This window comes from Barbus barbus (genome assembly GCF_936440315.1).
Source record: "Barbus barbus genome assembly, chromosome: 3".
NCBI classification, from domain to species: Eukaryota; Metazoa; Chordata; class Actinopteri; order Cypriniformes; family Cyprinidae; genus Barbus; species Barbus barbus.
The window spans coordinates 31,651,325-31,672,728 of record NC_136731.1 but is presented as its reverse complement, the minus strand read 5'-3'; the positions used below and the strand labels follow the sequence as shown (position 1 = coordinate 31,672,728).

The window sequence follows — 21,404 nt, the reverse complement described above, 5'->3', positions numbered from 1 at the left end:
ATCGTGACCTAATGGATGAATAGTTTTTGTTCAGTCCTTCAGTCTTTTGTGTAACTGTGAGTCTCTAGCACAGTAATAAACAGCTGTGTCTTCAGTCTTCAGGCTTTTCACCTCTAAATGCAGCATGTTTTTGCTGGTGTCTTTGGTGATGGAGAACTGGCCCTGTAGAGACTGAGCATAATATGCACTTGAGCCAGTGTCTATATATCCAATCCACTCCAGTGCTTTCCCTGGTTTCTGACGGATCCAGTGCATGTAATAGCTGCTCATTGAGATTCCAGACACAGTGCAGGACAGAGTCACTGAATCTCCAGGCTTTTTCACCACAGAATCTGAGGAGGTCAAAGACTGTCCACTAACAGCTGAAAAACATAGAACAAATAATGTTAGATGATGTAGAACAGTGGGATGTCCTCAACAATTCAGAAAAAATAAGAGTTTCTCACATGAAATGATCAACAGCGGAACTAAATGCAGTAACACCTCCATCATCTCCCCGAAACTGTGAACTGTAGAGTCAAATATTTAGCTGCACTGCAGATGGACACAAACACTGTCTGAGACTTTTGTTTTATAGCACAAGTCTTTTAACAGTTTAAGTAACATCGACCCTCCCTACTAAATCATGGCATTTGCATATATTCTGCAAAACAAGGTAACTCTGGCAATACTGGAACTGATTTTTTTATTATTATTGAGTTCTGATTAATAAATACACAATTCACATTTTATTTTATTTTTAGGGCAGTACAGAGGTTTTCCAAAATGTTATTGTACGATATGTTTACAGTAACACATTTCAAATTGCATCAACTCATCAAATCAACTTACACATCTATACAGATATTAGATAAAACAACCTGCTCTGTTTTTACTTCAGAGCAATGTTTCACATTTTGACCCAGTTATTACTAATTCTGGCATACTATAGAAATCAGGCTGTTACTGTCATTGGTGTGGGTGCAGTAAATGTTAGATGTTTTTATGATTGGTGTTTTTGGTAGCAGTATGTCTGTTTACAGTGGTTTTGGAGGACTGGTGCTTGGATGTGGTATTTTAAGGCTTAGGTAAAGGTCCTTAAAGATGATGGAGTAGGACAGGGAGGACAGGGAAATTTAAATTCACTTTTAAGCATCCCTTCAGTTATCAAAGCAAAAAGTACATTTGTATGTCTATATAATTTGAATATACCACTCAACTTTTTGATTTTAAAAAGAAACACACACATATACATATACATTTAAAAATATAGTTAACCTAAAAATAAAAATTCAAGTTTGTCTATACAATGAAAGTATAATGTTATTTAGGGTAGAATCACATCTGCTGTTCCAGAAACAATGTATAAGATTTTAGAAATGGGAGAATAGAATAATAAAGTAATAAAGAAAACCATTCAAATTTGAAAGCAGAAGGCTAAAATGTACAGATTTTTATTGCAATCAAGATTAAATCTGCAGTTGTATAAAGTACATGTGGATTAAGGTATCAAGCTAATTGAAATCTTCTCACTTCAGTTACTTTCAGTTCTTGTAGAGCTGCTTCATCAGATGAAGTCAGTGTGTCTCTCGAGCACAGTAATAAACAGCAGTGTCCTCTTCTCTCAGACTCTTGGCTTCAAGATACTGTGTACTTTGAGACACATCCTCACTCAGCGTGAAGTGATTTTTCATTGTATCTGCATAAACAACACTACCAGAGTTAACTCTCCCAATCCACTCCAGAGCTTTCCCTGGTTTCTGTCGTATCCAGTGCATCCAGTAGCTTGCCATTGTAAAACCAGATATTTTACAGGAGATCTTCACTGTTTCTCCAGGTCTCTTTATCTCAGCAGGTGACTGATCTAATCGGATTTCATCACCGCTGATACCTGTGGAATAAAAATAAATAAATTGCATTGATGTAGAGCATCCATTAGTGTATTGAATGCTCTTGACTAGAAAATAAAAGGAAAATGTCAAACTTACCTTGAGCTAAAATCACTACAATAATGAACAACCAAATGCTTTTTGACACCATTGTTAAAAAACCTTGACCGCCTTGTAACTGTAGAGGTGTATTCTAAATGATAATTTTATCTTGAGTTGAATTGTGTGTTTATATACAGTTAAAGTGGAGAGCGAGTTTGCATATGACACATGTTTGGGCTGTATATAAAGTTCTGAAGTAACGTGGGTGGAAATGTGAGGAGGTGTTACTGAAACGGCACTGTTGAAGAATTACACATGAACTCCAATTTAACCACATTTACTTCAAGTGAATTTGATCTTAATTTCTTGGCTCTGTTTTTGATGACATTTTTGTGATATAATTTTTGTCTCTATAATTTACTTATTTTATATATTTTTCGTCGCTACAATTTACATTTTCAGACAAAAAAGTTCATGTTTTCACTGTAAGTTAGGGACTCTCTTGTGGAAGCAGTTAATCATTGCTGTAATGTACTATTCAACATTTAGTAATATATTATTGCATTCTTCAAGAAAATGTTAACATGTCTGTTTTTTTTAATTCACAAGTAATTGTGTTGCTTTTCAGTTTCTCAAATTACAAATGTGGAATGACAGCTTGTGTGTGGAAACAATGTCTGATTCATTCATTTATTTTATTTCTGCATACGGACTGTTTTAAAAACCAGGTGTTGTGTGTTTTCAATCCATGAGATGTCATTAGCATCTGTCAAAGTGAACAACATTCCTCGCTGTTTCTGTGACTGTATAAATATTTTAAAATATAGTCAGTTAGAAATAGATTCTCTTGAGATAAGTCATGACCAAAGGGGGAAAAAAACAACAACTACTTAGTAGTTCTTTATAAAACTATAAGGCAGGATTGTCTAGAGATTCAGCATGTGCCTAAGGGACTTACGTTCAAACCTCAACCCAACATGCTGTATTATCAAATAACAAAAATTGCAGCTAAGCCTAATTATAATCACCTTGCTGTTATACAGAACATTCTCAACAAAAGTAAATAATGAGAGCTTCACTAAAGGCATACAAGTTTGTACATATGACTCGTGCCTCCATGCGAAGTCTTCTGAAGACATTTGATAGCGTTGTATACGCAAAAATCTAATTATTTTAATGTTTAATTTATTCACTGAGGTTTTATATAGTGAGCTGTTTATATGGTTGTTTTCATATTTTGTGAAAACAAAATATGTTTTTTCTCTCAATGTGTCTCTCTTACACAATAATAAACAGCAGTGTCTTCATTCTTCATATTATTCATCTGCAGATACATCTGTTTCTTGCTGTTGTCTCTGGAGATGGTGAAGCGTCCCTGAACAGAGGGAGAGTATAGTACTACCAGATGAGATGTATGCCAGCCACTCCAGACCTCCTCCTGCAGTCTGTCTGATCCAAGCCAAGTCCTGGTTAACACCAGATGCTGTACAGGTGAGTCTGTGAGATCCTCCAGGTTTAAAGAGCAATGACACTGACTCAGTCAGTGTCTGACACCAACAGACTGAAAAACAAACAGTTCAACATTAACATGTACAACAGAACACATGAATAAGTCTGATTATCAACAGGTTTTCAGGAGTCCTTCTTACATTCTGTGAGAGCAAACATGAAGATAAATCCCAGTTTAGACAAACTATCCATTGTCATGTTATGAAAAGAGCAAGCTGATGCAGCAAAATCACAAACAACAGAGTGGAGGCTTTTTAAAACGGACCAAGAGGTAGGTTTGCATAGGGTGCCATCTAAAGGTACATTTACATTTTCTGTTACTTTATTAACCTTCATAACCATGTCTGCCTTTAAATGTATTGTTTGTTCATGTACTATTTCAGAGACATAGTAGTGTCTCATATTTTTATAAAGGAGATAATTAAACTAACAGTCTTTAATAACACTCTTTAAAAGACACAGGAAAACACAAAAGATAATATAAACACAACCATGTAGAACACAGATGCTTCTTTACTACTATCATCATTGATTCTGCACTGATTAGACTGAAAACCTGTTTGAAATATCTTTCAAAGATCTTGATGTGCTGAACATTTGCTGATTGTAAAGCTTCCCACAGTAGGATGTTGTAGAGCTCAAATGAATTGCAATTTGTGAAAGTTTTTATTCTAGCATAAATTCAACATTTCAGTTCAACGTATCCCTATACTGTTATGGAAAAAATATATACTGTCTAAAAGTTTTCTTGATTTATTCAAGTTCACATAAATTTCTAAAACATATTACAAATTAACAAGAATAAACAAAAAGTGAAGTGTGCTGAAAAATGTTCTTGGACCCTCAGAGATCACATAACTAGTTTTTGTTCAGTCCTGCAGTCTTTTGTGTAACTGTGAGTCTCTAGCACAGTAATAAACAGCTGTGTCTTCAGTCTTCAGGCTTTTCACCTCTAAATGCAGCATGTTTTTGCTGGTGTCTTTGGTGATGGAGAACTGGCCCTGTAGAGACTGAGCATAATATGCACTTGAGCCAGTGTCTATATATCCAATCCACTCCAGTGCTTTCCCTGGTTTCTGACGGATCCAGTGCATATAATAGCCGCTCACTGAGAATCCAGACGCAGTGCAGGACAGAGTCACTGATTCTCCAGGCTTTTTCACCACAGAATCTGAGGAGGTCAAAGACTCACCACTAACAGCTGAAAAACACAGAACAAATAATGTTAGATGATTTCGAACAATGAAATTACAAAATAATACAGAACAAATGGGAGTTTCTCACATGAAATAATCATCAGTAGGAGTCCATACAGCATCTCCATTACCACAGTAAAACAGTTATAGGGTACACTGCAGCTGTTTTAACACATGCACTGACTGAAAGTTCAGCTTTTATCAGTTTTTCAGGAGTCTGGGAGACACTTACCCTTCCCATAAAATAATTTGCATCTGAGTGCTATTATACAATAGACAAATGAAACCTCTATATTTTAATATTACGTCATCTATATTTACATTGTTTAGGCACGTGCAGAGGGGGTGCTTTAGTGTTCAAGCCCCTGCCCTTTTTCCAAAATTAACCATCCCTCTCTCACCAATTATCATCAATAATATTGTGGTCAATAAAACAAAATGCATTTGAATTATAATTATGACAATGCATATAAAACAGTAACAAATGGCTCAAAACTCTGAAAATAACTGTTTATTTTTAGTTATATCCGTCAGTCTGAGACGCTGTTGCCATTGTGATGAATCTGTTGAAAACTACATAGCTGTTATTGTATTTTTTTTTTTTTGGAAATTGCTAAAATAGAAGTTGCCGCATTGATTGTACTGCTTATTGATACACCATTTACCGTTGTTTGACACTGTCATTGTTTGTTGACAAGCCCAAATGCCACCAACAGGCCTATTATGGGACATGTGAGCAGAGGTGTAAAGTACTTGAATAAATGTAACTAATTACTGTACTTGAGTATCTTTATGGGTATTTTGTAGTTGTACTGAGTATCAAAGATATTACCAACTTTTACTCTCTACTTCACTACATTTCTGAATGAGTATCTGTACTCTTTACTCCACTACATTTGAAATGAGTGTTGCAGTTACACATTACATGGCACCTAGCTTTTCTGCAGCAATATATTTCTGCAACAAAAGATGTGATATCGCCAACTACAGGGCACTGAAAGTACTATATCGTGCATTTTGCCCTTACTCCCAAACTTGTAAACAAGGCTACTTTATGTGAATGTGAGTTTCTTAGCAAGTAGTTGTGAATCACAGGTGTTTTATAAATGAGATGAGGATGACTGCAGCTGCCAATGAGGCCAAAATCAGCACATCCAGTGCAAAAAGACTGACTTTTAAATTTTACTTAACATTATTTTATTTATCCGTTGCACTGAAGAGACCTTTTTATTATATATATATATATATATATATATATATATATATATACCAGTCATTCTTGAGAAATGGGACAAAACAGGGTGCAAACTTGAAAAAAATAAAACTTTGTACTCAGAAAAATTAAACTACATTTATGTATCTTATATGTACTAAGTTACTGAGCTATGCTTTGATGCAACCTCCCAACTTTTCTCTTTTTTAAACAAAATGTGCTTTTTTTACCTTGGACTGTGTAATATAATTTCAACTTTATCTTTAACAGCATTCAAGATGTTTTTAACATTTCAAAACACATTCTCATGTTAGCAAACAGATTACACTTTCACATGGGACCAACAATTCCACAACAAATATAAAATATCATAATCAAATATTATCAAAATAGTCATCTGACGGAGGTGACAGAACTGACGGAGTTGACGCATCTGACGGTGGTGACGAAAACCTGAATTTGTAGTATTTTTAACTATCAAATACATTGAATCAAACAATTACTGTGTTAAAACAACCACAACAGGCAGTGAGTATGTTATTGTTTATAAAGCTTTTATTCAAGAGTCACATTTAAGTATTTTGATATATTATTGGAACACAAAATCTTGATGTGGTGACATCTGACGGTGTTGACACATTTGGCATTTCTTTCAAAAAACAAATGGAGTTCATGTAGTAGCCATTTTATTTTTTCTGTTGATACTAGATGCTAATGGAACCTGCTTCAGGAGAATACAATGATCTAAATATTTCAAATAATTTCCTCAGAAATTGGAAGATGGTGTTGACGTATCATGGTTGTGACACATGAAATATTAACATTAGGATTTAAAATATTCTAAAACTATAAAACTGACCAGATTCTGTCTGACAGTGATGTAGTCTGCAGAGGAGGACTGTGGCAAGGGGTCCTTTAGAGTGAAAGCTGCCCCTGATATTCATTGATTTTATTACATTTGAATGAATGTCTGACGGTGTTGACAAAAAGTGGGGACAAAACTTTAAAACCTTATGAAACATGCATGTGTCACTGAAAAACAACCTTGCGTTGATATGAGATATTATTAAGTGTTGGTTTTGATAAAACAAGCTCTTTTTTATTGTTAAAAACATTTTTATCCATTTTATAGCATATGAATGATTGAACCCTTCTCTGTGGACACACTGATTTAGATGTAGTGAGAAGACAATAAGTGTCATAGATTTCACATAATAATGATAAAATTAAATTGAAGGGGGTAATTGTGTTAAATAGATTCTATGATCAATCCCCATAACATTTACAATTGAAAATATTTTAAATTTTTAAACCTGATAGCAGTTACAATTGCTGGACATGTTTTGTCCCACGTTTCAAGAATGACTGACATATGTGTGTGTGTGTGTGTATTAAGTGATCTCATTTGGCCAAATTAATTGAAGATCTGATTTGTCACATGACAAGTTAAGTTAGCATTTCCAGACTCTTGCTTTTTAGACAGATGCGTTCAATAAAAATCAACATGGAAAGAAAAGCAAACTCTGGGGTGTGGACAGATATCATGTACTGTTAATCTGTTAAGGTTAATAATAAAACAATGGACTTAATATAAACTTGTATATAAACACTCTGACTACTTACAATGGGCACAATCTGCATGAGAGTTGAGGCAATGGCCAGTGACAGCAGTAGGAGTAAAAGTCGTAGAATTTTGTACGAGTACGCTACTACAATATTGTATGAATTTGCTGACTTGTTAAATTGTATGAATTATAACTACTTCGACATGATACCATGTTGGGGGTTCTTGCTGATGGGGCTGTGGGATAAGTGTGATAAGCAAAGTTTAAGAAACATCAAATGCTGTGCAAAATGTATCTGCAGTACAGTTCAGTCAAGGTGCTGAGACCAACACAGACGTACCACTGGAAGTGTTTGCCTTTGCAGCTTTTGGTCTTCTCCGTAAACGCACAATACAGCCAAAATCAAATCCCAGGACAGGCCCTCCTTTGGTCTTCCCTTTCAGCTAAAACAAAGGGAAATACACATTGAGACAGTGTGTTTAAAATGATCTGTTACCAAAATATTTATGTTATTATTAACACATAAAATAAGGATATTATAACTAAAACCTTTGAAGGGTTGAATCTTTGAAGGATTTGTTCAGCCTCCTTTGCAGCTTCTTCAAGATCAGCACTGGGAGCTTCGGGGTCAAGTTCCCTGCAGCTTTCTGTCAGAATTGGTCAAAATTATGAGATTATGAGATTTAAAAAAAAGAGAAGAAAGAGAGAAAGAGAAAGAGAGCAAAACTATGTGTAAATGAATTATGGATTACAGTTGGGAAAAATAATCTTTTTATTATTTATTTTTTTATTCACAACAGTTTACAGTTGCCCACAGAAAAAAACACGGGGTGCTGCAGCACCCTCAGCGCCCCCTGTTCCTGCGCCCCTGCGCGGACGCGATCATTACTCGAAAGTTGGACCCGAACCCGGCTGGGAAGACAAAGACCCGACTGCACCCGATCGGCACTGCAATAGTCATAAAGTCAATAAACAATTTGCGGGAAAAAACCTTTAGCCTTCTCCCTGACTGCGATAGCTACAATCCTCCTTGCCAATACATTTCCATGTTAGGTTGTTCATCTCTCTTGCCGACGGAAAGAGCCTTCTAATCCACTCATTATTCCAGTTTTAAAGTTACAGTCGGTGACGAATGACTAATGCAACTTCGCAGTTTTTTTTTTTCATCTCGAGTCAACTTCGACTGTTGCGTTTAACCTACAATAACTTTTTGTTGGTTGTAAAAAAAAAAAAAACGCACAGAACAATAAATGCTTTTACTGCATTTTCGATGCAGGTGCTTCTCTTTAGTTTTGTTTCAGCTTTTTTTTTTTTTTTTTTTTCTTCACGTCACTCCTGTAGGAATCCATGATCATGCTCGGGTATTACACACAATGTTAAACAGACCCGGGACCCGAAGTAATAGATTGGGGTTGGTAGATTCCCGGGTCCTCGGGTCTCGGGTCCTCCGCGAAGACCTCTAAAAGGAACTAATTTGGAAAAAGGACTCAAGTCCCCATATTTAGTCCATGTTTCCGTCATGAACAGAAAATCTAGTTTCCGCTAAATAAAAAAGTCTTATTTACCAAAGACCGCATGTTAAGTAATGCCATCCGAAGCGGCGGGGGTGGATCGCTCTCTGTTGGAGGTCCCCTGTTTAGCGAGCGAAGAAACTGAGGGTGCACTCCACACCGGTGAATCTAGGCACATCAAGGGAGCCAGGTACAATAGGCCGAATCCAACGGCATAATAATAATAATAATAATTATTATTATTATTGTTATTATTATGATGTGGAAAACAGTTGAGCATTTTTTTTCAGGTTTCTTTGATTAATAGAAAGGTCAAAAGAACAACATTTAACTGAAATGGATATCTTTTGTAACATTAGAAATGTCTTTATCATCAATTTAAAGCATCCTCGCTAAATAAAGTAGTAATTTCTATAATTTATTTTCCAAAAAAAAAAAATTTATATGTATATTTTTTATATTGTTTTTTTATATTTTATATTGTCCACAGTGCAACAGATGTATATATATATATATATATATATATATATATACACTAACTCTAAGATTTTGAATCAGAATCAGAATGAGCTTTATTGGCCAAGTATGTTTACACATACGAGAAATTTGTTATAGTGACAGAAGCTCCACATTGTAACAGGACAGAACACAGATAATAAAGAATAATACAAATATCCAAATAGGCAATGTACAAAACAGCAAAAACACAATATATAATATATAATATATTGCCCCTCAATGGAGAAGACAAAGGAGGTTGTGATGGACTTCAGAAGAAACTCCATTGACCACCCCCCACTGACCATCGACAGCTTGACTGTGGAGAGAGTCAGCAGCACTAAATTCCTGGGGGTGCACATCACAGAGGATCTCACCTGGACCACCAACACCATGTCACTCTCCAAAAAGGCACAACAGCGCCTACACTTTCTCCGCCGGCTGAAAAGAGCAAGTCTCCCTCCACCCATCCTCACCACATTTTACAGGGGCACCATTGAGAGTGTGCTGATCAGCTGCATCACTGTCTGGTACGGGAACTGCAGTGCTGCTGACCGCAAGACCCTCCAGCGGACAGTGAACACAGCTGCAAAGATCATCAGTGCCCCTCTCCCCTCCATCCTGGATATTTTCCTTACACGATGCTCCAGCAAAACCAACAGCATCGTGAAGGACTCCAACCATCCCTCCCACAGTCTCTTCCAGCTCCTACCATCAGGAAGACGGTACCGGAGCATCAGAGCCCGCTCCGGCCAGACTGCTCAACAGCTTTTTCCCCCAGGCTTTAGAGCCCTGAACTCAAATCACCCCGCCCCCCTCTGAAACCCCATGCAAACCCCTACCTCCTGAAAATGTTTTTATTCTTTATTCTTTTAGTTTGTATAGGGTAAATACTTATATATAGTATACTTATAGTTAAATCTGTCAGTAGGTTAGTTGTGTATAGGTTTATAGTGTTTTTTTTTTACTTCATTGTTGTATGTCTGTATTTATGTAGCACCGTGGTCCTGCGAGGCATGACATTTCGTTCCACTGTACTTTATGTCCCCACATGTAGCGGAATGACAATAAAGCTCAACTTGACTTGACTTGACCATTATGTGTGTGCAGGTCTGATATGTTGCAAATTTGAAATAAAAAAATTAGGTAAATAAAAAAGTAAGCAAGTGTGGTGAATAAATAATAGAATTGTGTGTTCCGCGTTTTATTGTCAAGTGTTCATGAGATTTTAATTAAAAAAGGTTTCTTGAGCAGTAAATCAGAATTATTTCTTCATCTTAGGTTACGTATGTAACCCCAGTTCCTTGAGGGAACGAGACACTGCGTCCGAAGATGCTAGGGGAACGCCTTCAGCGTAACCGGCTCTGAATACAAATGAAATCTGTCCAATGGATGGGCGAGACCGGCATCAGCTTCTAGAACGAAGCAAGCGCTGGCAGGGATGCCGGAAGTGTGGCCCCGTGACGCAGCGTCTTGTTCCCTCGAGGAACTGGGGTTACATAAGTAACCTAAGACGTTCCTCTTCAGGAACTCGAGGTGCGTCGACGACGCTTTGGGGAACGAGATACCCACGGCACCAGACTTCCACACCCCTGCCCTGTGTGTCAAAAAGAGGAGCACAGCTAGGGCAAGAGAACGGAAGAACCTGGAGTGGCTCGCATGTCCAGGCCATAAAACCTGACGAAGGTCAGAGGCGTGGACCAACCCGCAGCGTTTCAGATGTCCTGGATAGGGACACCAGCGAGAAAGGCCTTGGAGGCCGCCACAGTCCTAGTGGAATGAGCCCGGACTCCCATCGGCAAGAGGAGGTCAGAAGACTGGCATGGCATCCACAATCCACCGACCGAGGGTCTGCTTGGAAGCAGGCAGACCTCTCTTAGGAGGACCGTAGCACACTAGCAACTGGTCCGTCCTTCTCCACATGGCAGCTCTGTGGAAGTATGCGTCCAGTGCTCGCACTGGACACATACGGTTTAGCTTCAGCTGGTCAGGATCCCGAAAGGGAGGAGGACTAAAGGCCTGCAGTACGACAGGCTGTGGTGTGACAGAAGGAACCTTGGGGACATACCCTGCACGAGGGTATAGAAAGGCTTTGGCCATACCAGGCGCAAAGTCCAAATGGGTATGGGCCACCGAAAGGGCCTGCAGGTCCCCCGCTCTCTTCAGAGATGCCATCGCCAGAAGAAACACGGTCTTCAGAGTGAGATGGCGATCTGAGATCTCCTCGATAGGCTCAAAGGGAGGCCTACAGAGAACGTTCAGCACCACAGCCAAACCCCACGAACGACGTCTCCGCTCCGCTCCGCCTCAGCGTAAGCGAGTCCAGCGCCGCGGGGAATGCTAATGAAAGAGCCCTTTCCGGAGAAGAGAGCCTTTCGGGAGCGAAGCACACGCAGAGGAAAGCCCTCGAAGTGCGGACAGTCAGCCCCCTCGAGGGCTGCCTCCGCATGTCTCGCTCCCAGGCAAAGCACACACAGACTGTGTGTATCCTCCGCACACAAATAACGTTTGCACGGAGGAACACACAAGCCTGTATTGCGCCTCACTCTTTTTCCCACTTCGTTTTGACATGGTACAAAACAGACAGACAACGGTAAATAAGACTCACAAGACACAGAACGCTTAGCTGAATGACAGAAAAGCTGATGCCGGTTTCACCGCACGTGCTTTTATACCAGCTGGTCATTACGTCACCTCGCCCGTGACGTCCCTCCCATTTTCTGGACAGATTTGATTGGTATTCAGAGCCGGTTATGCTGTAGGCGTTCCCCAAAGCGCCGTCGACGCAGCTCGAGTTCCTGAAGAGGAACGAAAGTGGTCTGTTTCTGTTATACTCCAAAAGTATTAAATAAATAGCTTTAAATGTAACATTACTTTCATTATGACTTGTGCACTTCTCCTGTTGTTTTCTAAGTAAGAACAACATATAGGTTTGGAAAGATACAGTGGTTTACTTTATGGTCATTTCGGGGTGAATTCTGTCTTCAATATGAAGACATTATTAGTGCTCATCTAATTAGAACTCAATCAGTAAGACAACTGCTGATATGTTGCTTCTTTTAACCTGGCTTTATAACTTTTAAAGATAAGAAAGAGCAAAAACGCATCAGAGTAATTTATTCATTTGAAAATAAATGTGTAAATGAATAAATCACTTCAAAATTAAAAGTAAAATACATTTATTAAAAATACCCATAATCTCCATTTCTCCCCTCCCCCTCCTGGGTTTTTGTAAGGGTAGCTGTATGAAAACAAACAAAGTGAATCTCTTGCACAGTAATACACTGCAGTGTCTTCAGTCTTTAACTGACTCATGTGCAGATAGAAATTAGTGCTGTCTGTGGATGCCATGAATCTTCCCTGAACTGACTGAGCTGAGCCTTTGTCAGAGTCTGTATAATAATGGAAGATCCATTCCAGTCCTTTTCCAGGGGCTTGACGGATCCAGTGCATCCTATAGCTACTAAGAGTAAATCCACTACATGCACAGGTCAGTTTGTAGGAACCACCTGGAGACATAGTTACTGACTGTTCAGACTGTGTGAGCACAACCTGTGAATAAATAGCTAAACAGAAAGACAAAAAAAAAATCTTTACACATCTAAAGAATCACAATGCATATGAAATAGGTAACTCCGTAAAACTGCCTAAACTCTTTAAAATATAAATAAAACACTCACTGTGTACAGCTGCCAACAGCACAAAGATCTTTATGGAGAACATTGTCTCTCCTCTTCAGATCAAACACTCATTTACTAGGTTTAAATAAGAAATATGGCAGTTGAGTTTGCATTGATATATTTGTTCATGCATGGGGACACAGAGTGGGTGTGTTCAAAACCCAGTTTTTTTTTTTTTTTCGTTTTTAATGGAAGGGTGTCCTCTTCTGGCATCTAGATTATTCTAACAATGGGTAAATTGAGCATTCAAGGTTATTACATACCATTTAGTGGATGAATTTGATTAAAGTATTTACAAAGCCTAAAACATCAACAGATTCATTCAGTGTTCTATATTCATTTATTTATTTGCTTTGATTTTGCAATACTGAGGCTATTGTGTGAAAATATGTACTTTATAATATGAAAAAAACTGTTTATTGAAAAATGTGTTTAGTTTAGTTTTTGTACAGGCCCTGTGGCAGTTTGTGGCATATGCATTGCGAGCACAGTAATACACCGCTGTGTCCTCAGTGTTTCCTGTTAAAATAACTGCATTGCTGGAGGATTCAGAAGAGAAACTGATCTTATTTTTCAGTGAATCTTTGACACCATTGCTACTGGAACTATAGTACCAGCCGATCCATTCCATGGGTTTTCCACTTGAATGTCTGATCCAGTTTGTGTAGCCTTCAACTGAGGCTGAATATCCAGTGATCTTACAGGCGATGGTAAACGTTTCCCCTGCTTTTACAACCATGACAGGAGGCTGATCCAGCTCAATGCAAAAAAGACCTACGAACAATGATTAAATCATTTCAGTAATAAAAATTGAGCTCTACATCTGAACTAATGTTCATTGGTGGTACTCAGTGTGCAGCTGCCAAAACTAGCAGTACTGATATGCAGTACATGATGCCGGTTGTATTTTCACTCTGCTCTGTTAATCACTAAGAGCCTTTATTATCTCTGTGTGTTTCTGTTTACATGAGAGAAGGCTGGAGATTTGCATTGATGTAAAAATCTATTTGACGATAGTTTTGAAGAGCAAGATACAGATGTATTTGTAAACATTTATTGGATTCAGCCGGAGGAATTTTAGATGAACAGGAACATTTAAAAAGGCTTGGTTCATGTGAGAAAGGGGTCTTTTTAAGAGTTGTTAGTCTACATACCAACAGGACAGTGAGCCGAGCCTCACGTCCGCCTTCCGCCATGCTTGTTTTCACTCCGCACGTGAACAGTGAATCGGGTGCGCACAAAACTACGTCATCAACTAGACTTATCGTTATTATCGTGAGGAGACAAATTTTTATCGTGAGGAGAATTTTCACCGGTATATCGCAAACGATAAGATATCGCCCATTCCTAGCCGAGAGCATGCATTTATTTACCAAACATATTTTAATTTGTGTTCCGAAGATGAATGAAGGTCTTGTGGGTTTGGAATGACACGAGGGTGAGTAATTCATGACAGAAGTTACATTTTTGGGTGAACTATCCCTTTAATTGGGAATGTTGCTGAACTCTGCAGGACCGTGGCTTTCTGTGCTGATCTGGCCCAGTACTGTTATGGTTTCATTTACCACTGAAATGTTTGTTAGAATTAAATCTTGACTGCTTGCTTGTATTTCCTGTAAGGAAATGATCAGACAGAATAAAAATTGATGAGTAACTGATTTTTATTTTTATTTTTTTATGTGTAATTTAAAGGCTAAATCTCACAAATTTCGTTGTTGTTTTCATCTTTAGACTAATGACATTGAAGTACCCAATTGAAGACCATAGCAGTCTTATTATGGAGTATATGGTGAGTAGGTTTTTTTTGTATTTTCAAAGATGATAAATGCTTTGGTAAAGTTAATGCACAAGAATTTCAGCATTTTACTTTTAAATATCCTCTCTAGGATATAGACGTTGCCAGCCCTCAGGAGGTGATCCAGAAGACTCATGGGAATCTATGTCATAAGATTTGAAGTTGTGGATATTGAAGACAGCCCAGCAGATGTTGGAGGGTTGGAAAATAAAGTTCTTCAGGACCTTAGCAGTATACCCTATGCAAAACCATGTTTCTGGGACTGAGATATGGACTGAACTTGAGCAACCCTCCTGACCTCAGGTACACATTTGAAGTACTGCAGAAGTTATTTCTGGAGCCAGTTTCTGTCCCTGGAATAAGGTTTGATTGGTTACCTTTAAATGCCAATTAGAAAATGACAATAGTTTGATATTTCTGATATTTTGTGTAATTGTGTAATGTGGTTTCAACTGTAACTGTTTTGCTCTTGTTTAACAAATACACTTGATCATTTGTGAAGCATCTTGTCATTACAAGACAATCACACACAAAAATGCTTTGTTGAAGTGAGTAACTTTAAATATAAATTATTTAGTTAAAGTAACTAGAATTAATTGGATGGAACCACTCTCCATAATTTAAATGAGTTGTTTGAAACAAACCTCCTTATTGTCACGGTTTGGTTTCTGTCTAGTTTCCCTTTTTGCCCATATTTGTTTTTTCCTGTCATTAGTTAATTATCAATCATTCTCATCACCTGTGTTTAATTAATCATCTTGTTTGTTCCTTTGTCCCGATCCCTTTAAAGGTCCTCAGTTCTCCTCATGTCTTAGTCAGATCTTGAGTTACTTTAATGTATTAGTGTGTTGAAGCTTAATAAAATACTCCTTTCGTCTTTCCTCGTCGTGCGCTCCTTCTTACCACAACCACGTACCGTAACACTTATGTTGATAAAGTGAAACACATTTGGCCAGTTTTTAATAAACCAAAACATGTTCACTAAACTTAACCGGTTTAAGTTACAGGGAAGTGAATAAATTGAGTTGGTTGAACATTACAATTTCACATAGATTCTTCCTCATCCAATTGTTCACAACACAGAGTTTGCATAGATTCAAAAAATTCATGTTAATACAAAACAATTTGGTTGTGTGGAACCACTGTCCATAATTTAAGTTATTTTAAAGAATATATTTTTTGAGTGTACACTCTTTACAAACACGCAGTTTTTCACGTTAATTGATGGACTAGAGTTGTGTTGTGGATTATTGTGATATTTTTGGTTGTTTTGTTTTTTTACAGTTGATTGAACTGTCATTTTGAAGGCACCCATTCATTGCAAAGGATCTATTGGTGAGAAAACCATGTAAAGTTTCTTCAGATTTGTGCCAATGATCATCTACATCTTGGGTGAGTGTTAGTACATTTTCAGTGAACTGTAATTTTTACGTAAAATATTCTGAGCTGTTGTTGTTTTTAACCTGAATTAATCCGTTTAAGAATGAGGAAAAACTGCAAAAATGGTATCAGAGTAATTTATTATTTTAAATTAAATAACAAAAACAAATTAAAATGCAGTCTAAAATACAGTCCCTCTCCCCTCTGGGTTTTTGTAAGGGTATCTGTATGAAAACAAGCAAAGTGAATCTCTTGCACAGTAATACACTGCAGTGTCTTCAGTCTTCAGCTGATTCATATGCAGATAGAGATTAGAGCTGTCCTTAGATGCTGTGAATCTGCCCTGAACTGACTGAGCTGAGCTCTTAGCAGAATCTGAATAATAATAAATAATCCATTCCAGTCCTTTTCCAGGTGCCTGACGGATCCAGTGCATCCCATAGTCACTAAGAGTGAATCCACTACATGCACAGGTCAGTTTGTAGGAACCACCTGGAGACACAGTTACTGACCATTCAGACTGTGTGAGCACAACCTGACAATAAACACCTAAACAGAGAGAAAAATGCTTTACACATCAAATGAACTACAACACTGATGAAACAGGATTGGATGCTACATTGTAAGTCTGTAAAACTGCCTAAATAAAACCCCCTAAACTAAAAACACTCACTGTGTACAACCACCAACAGCAGAAGGAGCTTTATGGAGAACATTGTCTATTCTCTTCAGATAAATCACTCATTTACCAGTTGTTTAAATAGAAAATATGGCAACTGAGTTTGCATATTTGCTCATATATGGGGACACACAGAGTGGGTGTGTTCAAACAAAACAGAGTTTTGTTTGTTTTTGTTTTTCATTTATCATGAAAGGATGCCCTCTTCTGGCATCTAAATTATTCTTAAATGGGGGTCAATTGTGCACCCGAGGTTGTTACCTGACATTTAGCAGATGAATTTAATTAAAAAAAATTTAACTGAAGTTTAAGTTTTATAAGCACAAATGCTCGCCTTGCTCTGTTCTGTGATGCGCGTTCGTGACGTCACGTAATACACAATTACGTGGAAAAGGTCACGGTTGAGGTAGACGGAAGTACCGAGTCAGTAGGCTTTTTAATATTAAAACACCCAGGATACGCACACGAAATGGGCATTTTAAACGATAAACTGACACAAAGACATTTGAATATGTATATACTGTATGGTCCTCCTTCCGCACATTTGTAAACACTGACTCGGTACTTCCGCCTAAGTCAACCGTGACCTTTTCCATGTAATTGCGTATTACGTGACGTCACGAACGCGCATCACAGAACAGAGCAAGGCGAGCATTTGTGCTTATAAAACTTAAACTTTTTTATTTATTTTTGAAATGACCGATCGTTTCGCTAGATAAGACCCTTATTCATCGTCTGGTATCGTTTAAAGCCCTTTGAAGCTGCACTGAAACTGTCATTTGGACCTTGAACCGTTTGGGTCCCAATGAAGTCCATTTTATGGAGAAATGTTTTCATCAAAAACCTTCATTTCTTTTCGACTGAAGAAAGAAAGACATGGACATCTTGGATGACATGGGGGTGAGTAAATTATCAGCAAAAGTTTTTTTAAAAGTGAACTAATCCTTTAAGACTGCTTCACAAGAGCGCCCCCTCTTGGAAATAGAACAGTACATCTGGAGTTTAAGTGAAGTCAACAAAGGTGGTGGTTTTTGTATTGCTTTGACACTGAACTCATTCACTGTGACTCTCTTGCACAGTAATACACAGCAGTGTCTTCAGTCTTGAGGCTGTTCATCTGTAGATACAGTTGACTGCTGGAATCATCTCTGGACACCGTGAACCTGCCCTGGACTGACTGGGAATAGTACTTCCCAGAGCTGGATGTGGTGATAGTTGCAACCCATTCCAGTCCTTTACCGGGTGCCTGTCTCACCACAGCTATATAGTAGCTGCTGAATGTAAATCCAGAGGCAGTACAGACCAGACGAAATGATTCACCTGGTTTTTTTACCTCATCTTGAGACTGAGTGAAGGTCTGACAATGAATATCTGTGGAAGAGAGAGCAATAAACTGATAAGTAAAAAAAATAATAATAAATAAAACGAAAATAGCAGTGTTTGCTAAAAGCTTTTATACAGTATTATTATTATTATTATTTAGAAAATAACAAACCATTTAAAAATAGCAATATCAAGACTGAATTAATTATTGTTGCCATTGCTATTGATGCTCTTCAACAAAAATCACAGTCAGTGAACAGAAACAGTTTGGTGGCACAACAGCTTATGAGAGATAAACATCACAGTTTTGCATGAACTCCTCCTCCAGCCTCAGTTCTTCTTTGTACCTATGTGTATGAAAAATAGATATTTGTACATAAATTAATGTGTAATATTCAATTTCTGAAAATAAATTTGAATATGTGACATGAGAACATATTTCATAAATGTCAAATGACTAATATTTATAAAGCATTTTCTGCTGGATGAAAAGTGTGAATGGGTCAATATATCCTTATGTGTTACGATTACTGTATACTGAGCTGAGAATAATTTTCTCTGATAATATTACAATCAGAGCATTATGTGTGACAATGTTTTTTTTATTTTTTTTCACCACGGTACTGATGCCAAATTCAGTTCACCCAGGCACTGAATCGTTTGCAGCAGCTTCTCACACTGAAATAGTAATGGGATTTTTTATGAGAAATAAAACAATAAGATCACTGAATTTAGGTGGATATTTACCTAAAATCTACAGTAGGAAACAACTTGCAGACATATTTTTTTGTTTAAGCAACAAAGCAGCTCTTTATTGTGTGTGCAGCTTGTAAATGATTCTTCTTCGGTTAAAGACTATTTTTTTTAATCCCAAACTGTATCAGAAAGAGTAGGAGCAGGGCTGGTGTTGAGTGCTGATGAAAGGATAAAAATGCCCCTGGTAGTATGTATATCTGATTCATTTGTTCAGGTTTTTGTACAGAGCTGTGGCTTGTTTAGTCACTGTGACTCTCTGGCACAGTAATACACAGCCGAGTCCTCAGCCTGAAAATTATTTCCCTGTAGAAACTGTTTTTGGATGTGTCCTAGGTGAAACTGATCTTGTTTTTCCACTAAGTCTTTAATGTTAGTGCTACCACCACTACAAATATATCCAAGCCATTCCAGGTCTTTTCCAGTATAGGTTGACGGATATAGTTAATGCAATAGCTTGATACTGAAATCCTGCAGGAGATGGAGAATGATTCTTGAGGTTTCACAACCAAAGATGGAGGCTGATCGAGCTCAACACAGAAAACACCACCTGAAAATAACGATGAAAGAATGTGTTATTATTAATTATGTCTCAAAACTTCTGTTAACATTGATGAAGCAAATTTCATAATAAAGCATCAGAGAAGCTCACAGGATGCAGCTTGTACTGTATCGCGTATCTTGTCAGTGTGTGCACTTGCTTGGCCATTTTTAGTTGATAAACAGGAAAGTGGGTTCAAGCGCCAGCAGAAGGCAGTGTAATGAAATAGTCTTTAAGAGAAGCAGTCTATCAGTGGAAGTTTAAAATCAGCTCGTAAGTGTATTTACTTGTCTCAGTGTTTAGCGCATTTGCCGTTGCTAGGAAACGCTTATTTTGTTTACTGTGTTGAGAGGTGCTGAAATCGCGTTTGGTCTCGTACTGTATCGCGTATCTTGTCAGTGTGTGCATTTGCTTGGCCATTTTTAGTTGATAAACAGGAAAGTGGGTCCAGCTGAATTGAAATGATGATTTGTTGGATTGGTATAAAAAAGGATATTATACCGCGGCAGTCGTCGTGTGAAGCCCTCCTAGTGTGAAGACCGAAGAGTGTAAAGACCATCAACTCTACCGTGAGACTCCACCGGGCAGGGACACCGGCAAGGGATAGAAGTATCGCTTTTTATTTTAGTTTTTTTCATTTATATGTTTATTATTGAAATGTTGTTATATGCATGTGTCAATTTTATTTAATTTCTTTATTTTCTTAAATATGTGGGTATATAGTATTTATAGAGTTGTAACTTTTTGTTTTAGTTACTTTTTCTTATTTGTAAGTCGCTTTGAACAAAAGCGTCTGCTAAATGACAAAAGTAAAGTAAGTAAGTAAAGCTGCGGCCAGCAGTAGTAGAACTGATGAGAAGATCGTGATTAAAAATATGAATTTCTCCTTCTGCGCCCCAGACACACTTCACTTTAGTACATAATGAGAGGACATGTCACTTTTCTTTAAAGGTGTGAAATTATAAATGTCCTATAAATATATTCTTAATTTAAAAGATAAACCTTTGATGTCAAGGTTGTCACAGCAGTAGAAAGACCCATATGTAGAATGATTATGGGATTGATATTTACAAGGCACGATCATGATGGTGGTGATTGAGGGTAATATTAACAGTAGGACAGGGCAGTCAATAGGAGAACAAGACGACAGCTAAGATCAGCCCTGGGCAAAGTCAGGCTGTAGAGTCGAGGTGATGGAGCAGCACCAGACAATGACAGCACAGTAGATCCGGTAGCAGCTTGGAGAACCAGAGGCTTGATAGTAAGAGCTGCAAGTGAAGCTGCACCAGTCGGGCTGCTCACTCCTTAGAACAGTAGCCTGGGAGGAACAGGATGTGACAAAGACAAACAAGACACATTAAGACAACAAGAGAGAGCAACAAGAAAAGATAAAACCAAAATAAAAAGTGACTCAGCACTATGACTACAAAAAACAAGATAAAGATCTAATTTATCTGGAAACCCCCAAAAAAAAACACACACACACACACACACACACACACACACGCACGCACGCACGCACGCACGCACACACACACAGGGATTACAAAAAATAAACAAGGCAAAATCCAGAAACCAAAATAAGGTTTGGGAAAACTAGAACAAAAGTTAAACTTGACTAGAGTAAAAGTGAAACTACAAAAGTCAAAAAGACTAAACACAAGACTAATCTGGGAAGACCAACTAAAATATAACACTAATCAAGTAGGCGTAGTAAGCACAGTAAAGCTATTAAACAAATTTAAACCACAGTCAAGGCTCCAAAAACAAGCAATGCTCACACACAAAGGATACACACAACAAACCAGCAGAGGAATGAGATTAAGGTGCACAGTATAAAGGGACTAGAGC

At 37.8% G+C, this 21,404-nt stretch overlaps 1 protein-coding gene across 2 annotated transcripts in view; it reads right to left on the bottom strand.

Moving 5' to 3' along the window:
• The window catches only part of LOC306859147 (immunoglobulin mu heavy chain-like), a 344,847-nt gene that overhangs the window by 290,933 nt on the left and 32,510 nt on the right, over positions 1–21,404 (bottom strand). The window contains exon 1 of one of the 2 annotated variants that reach the window (XM_079400026.1): positions 447–559. The exons of the other annotated variant lie outside the window; for it this stretch is intronic. Coding sequence (XP_079256152.1) covers positions 447–492 — 46 coding nt within the window. The 5' untranslated portion in view covers positions 493–559. Of the gene's footprint in view, positions 1–446; positions 560–21,404 lie in introns of those variants that run through there. 2 annotated transcript variants of the gene reach the window in all.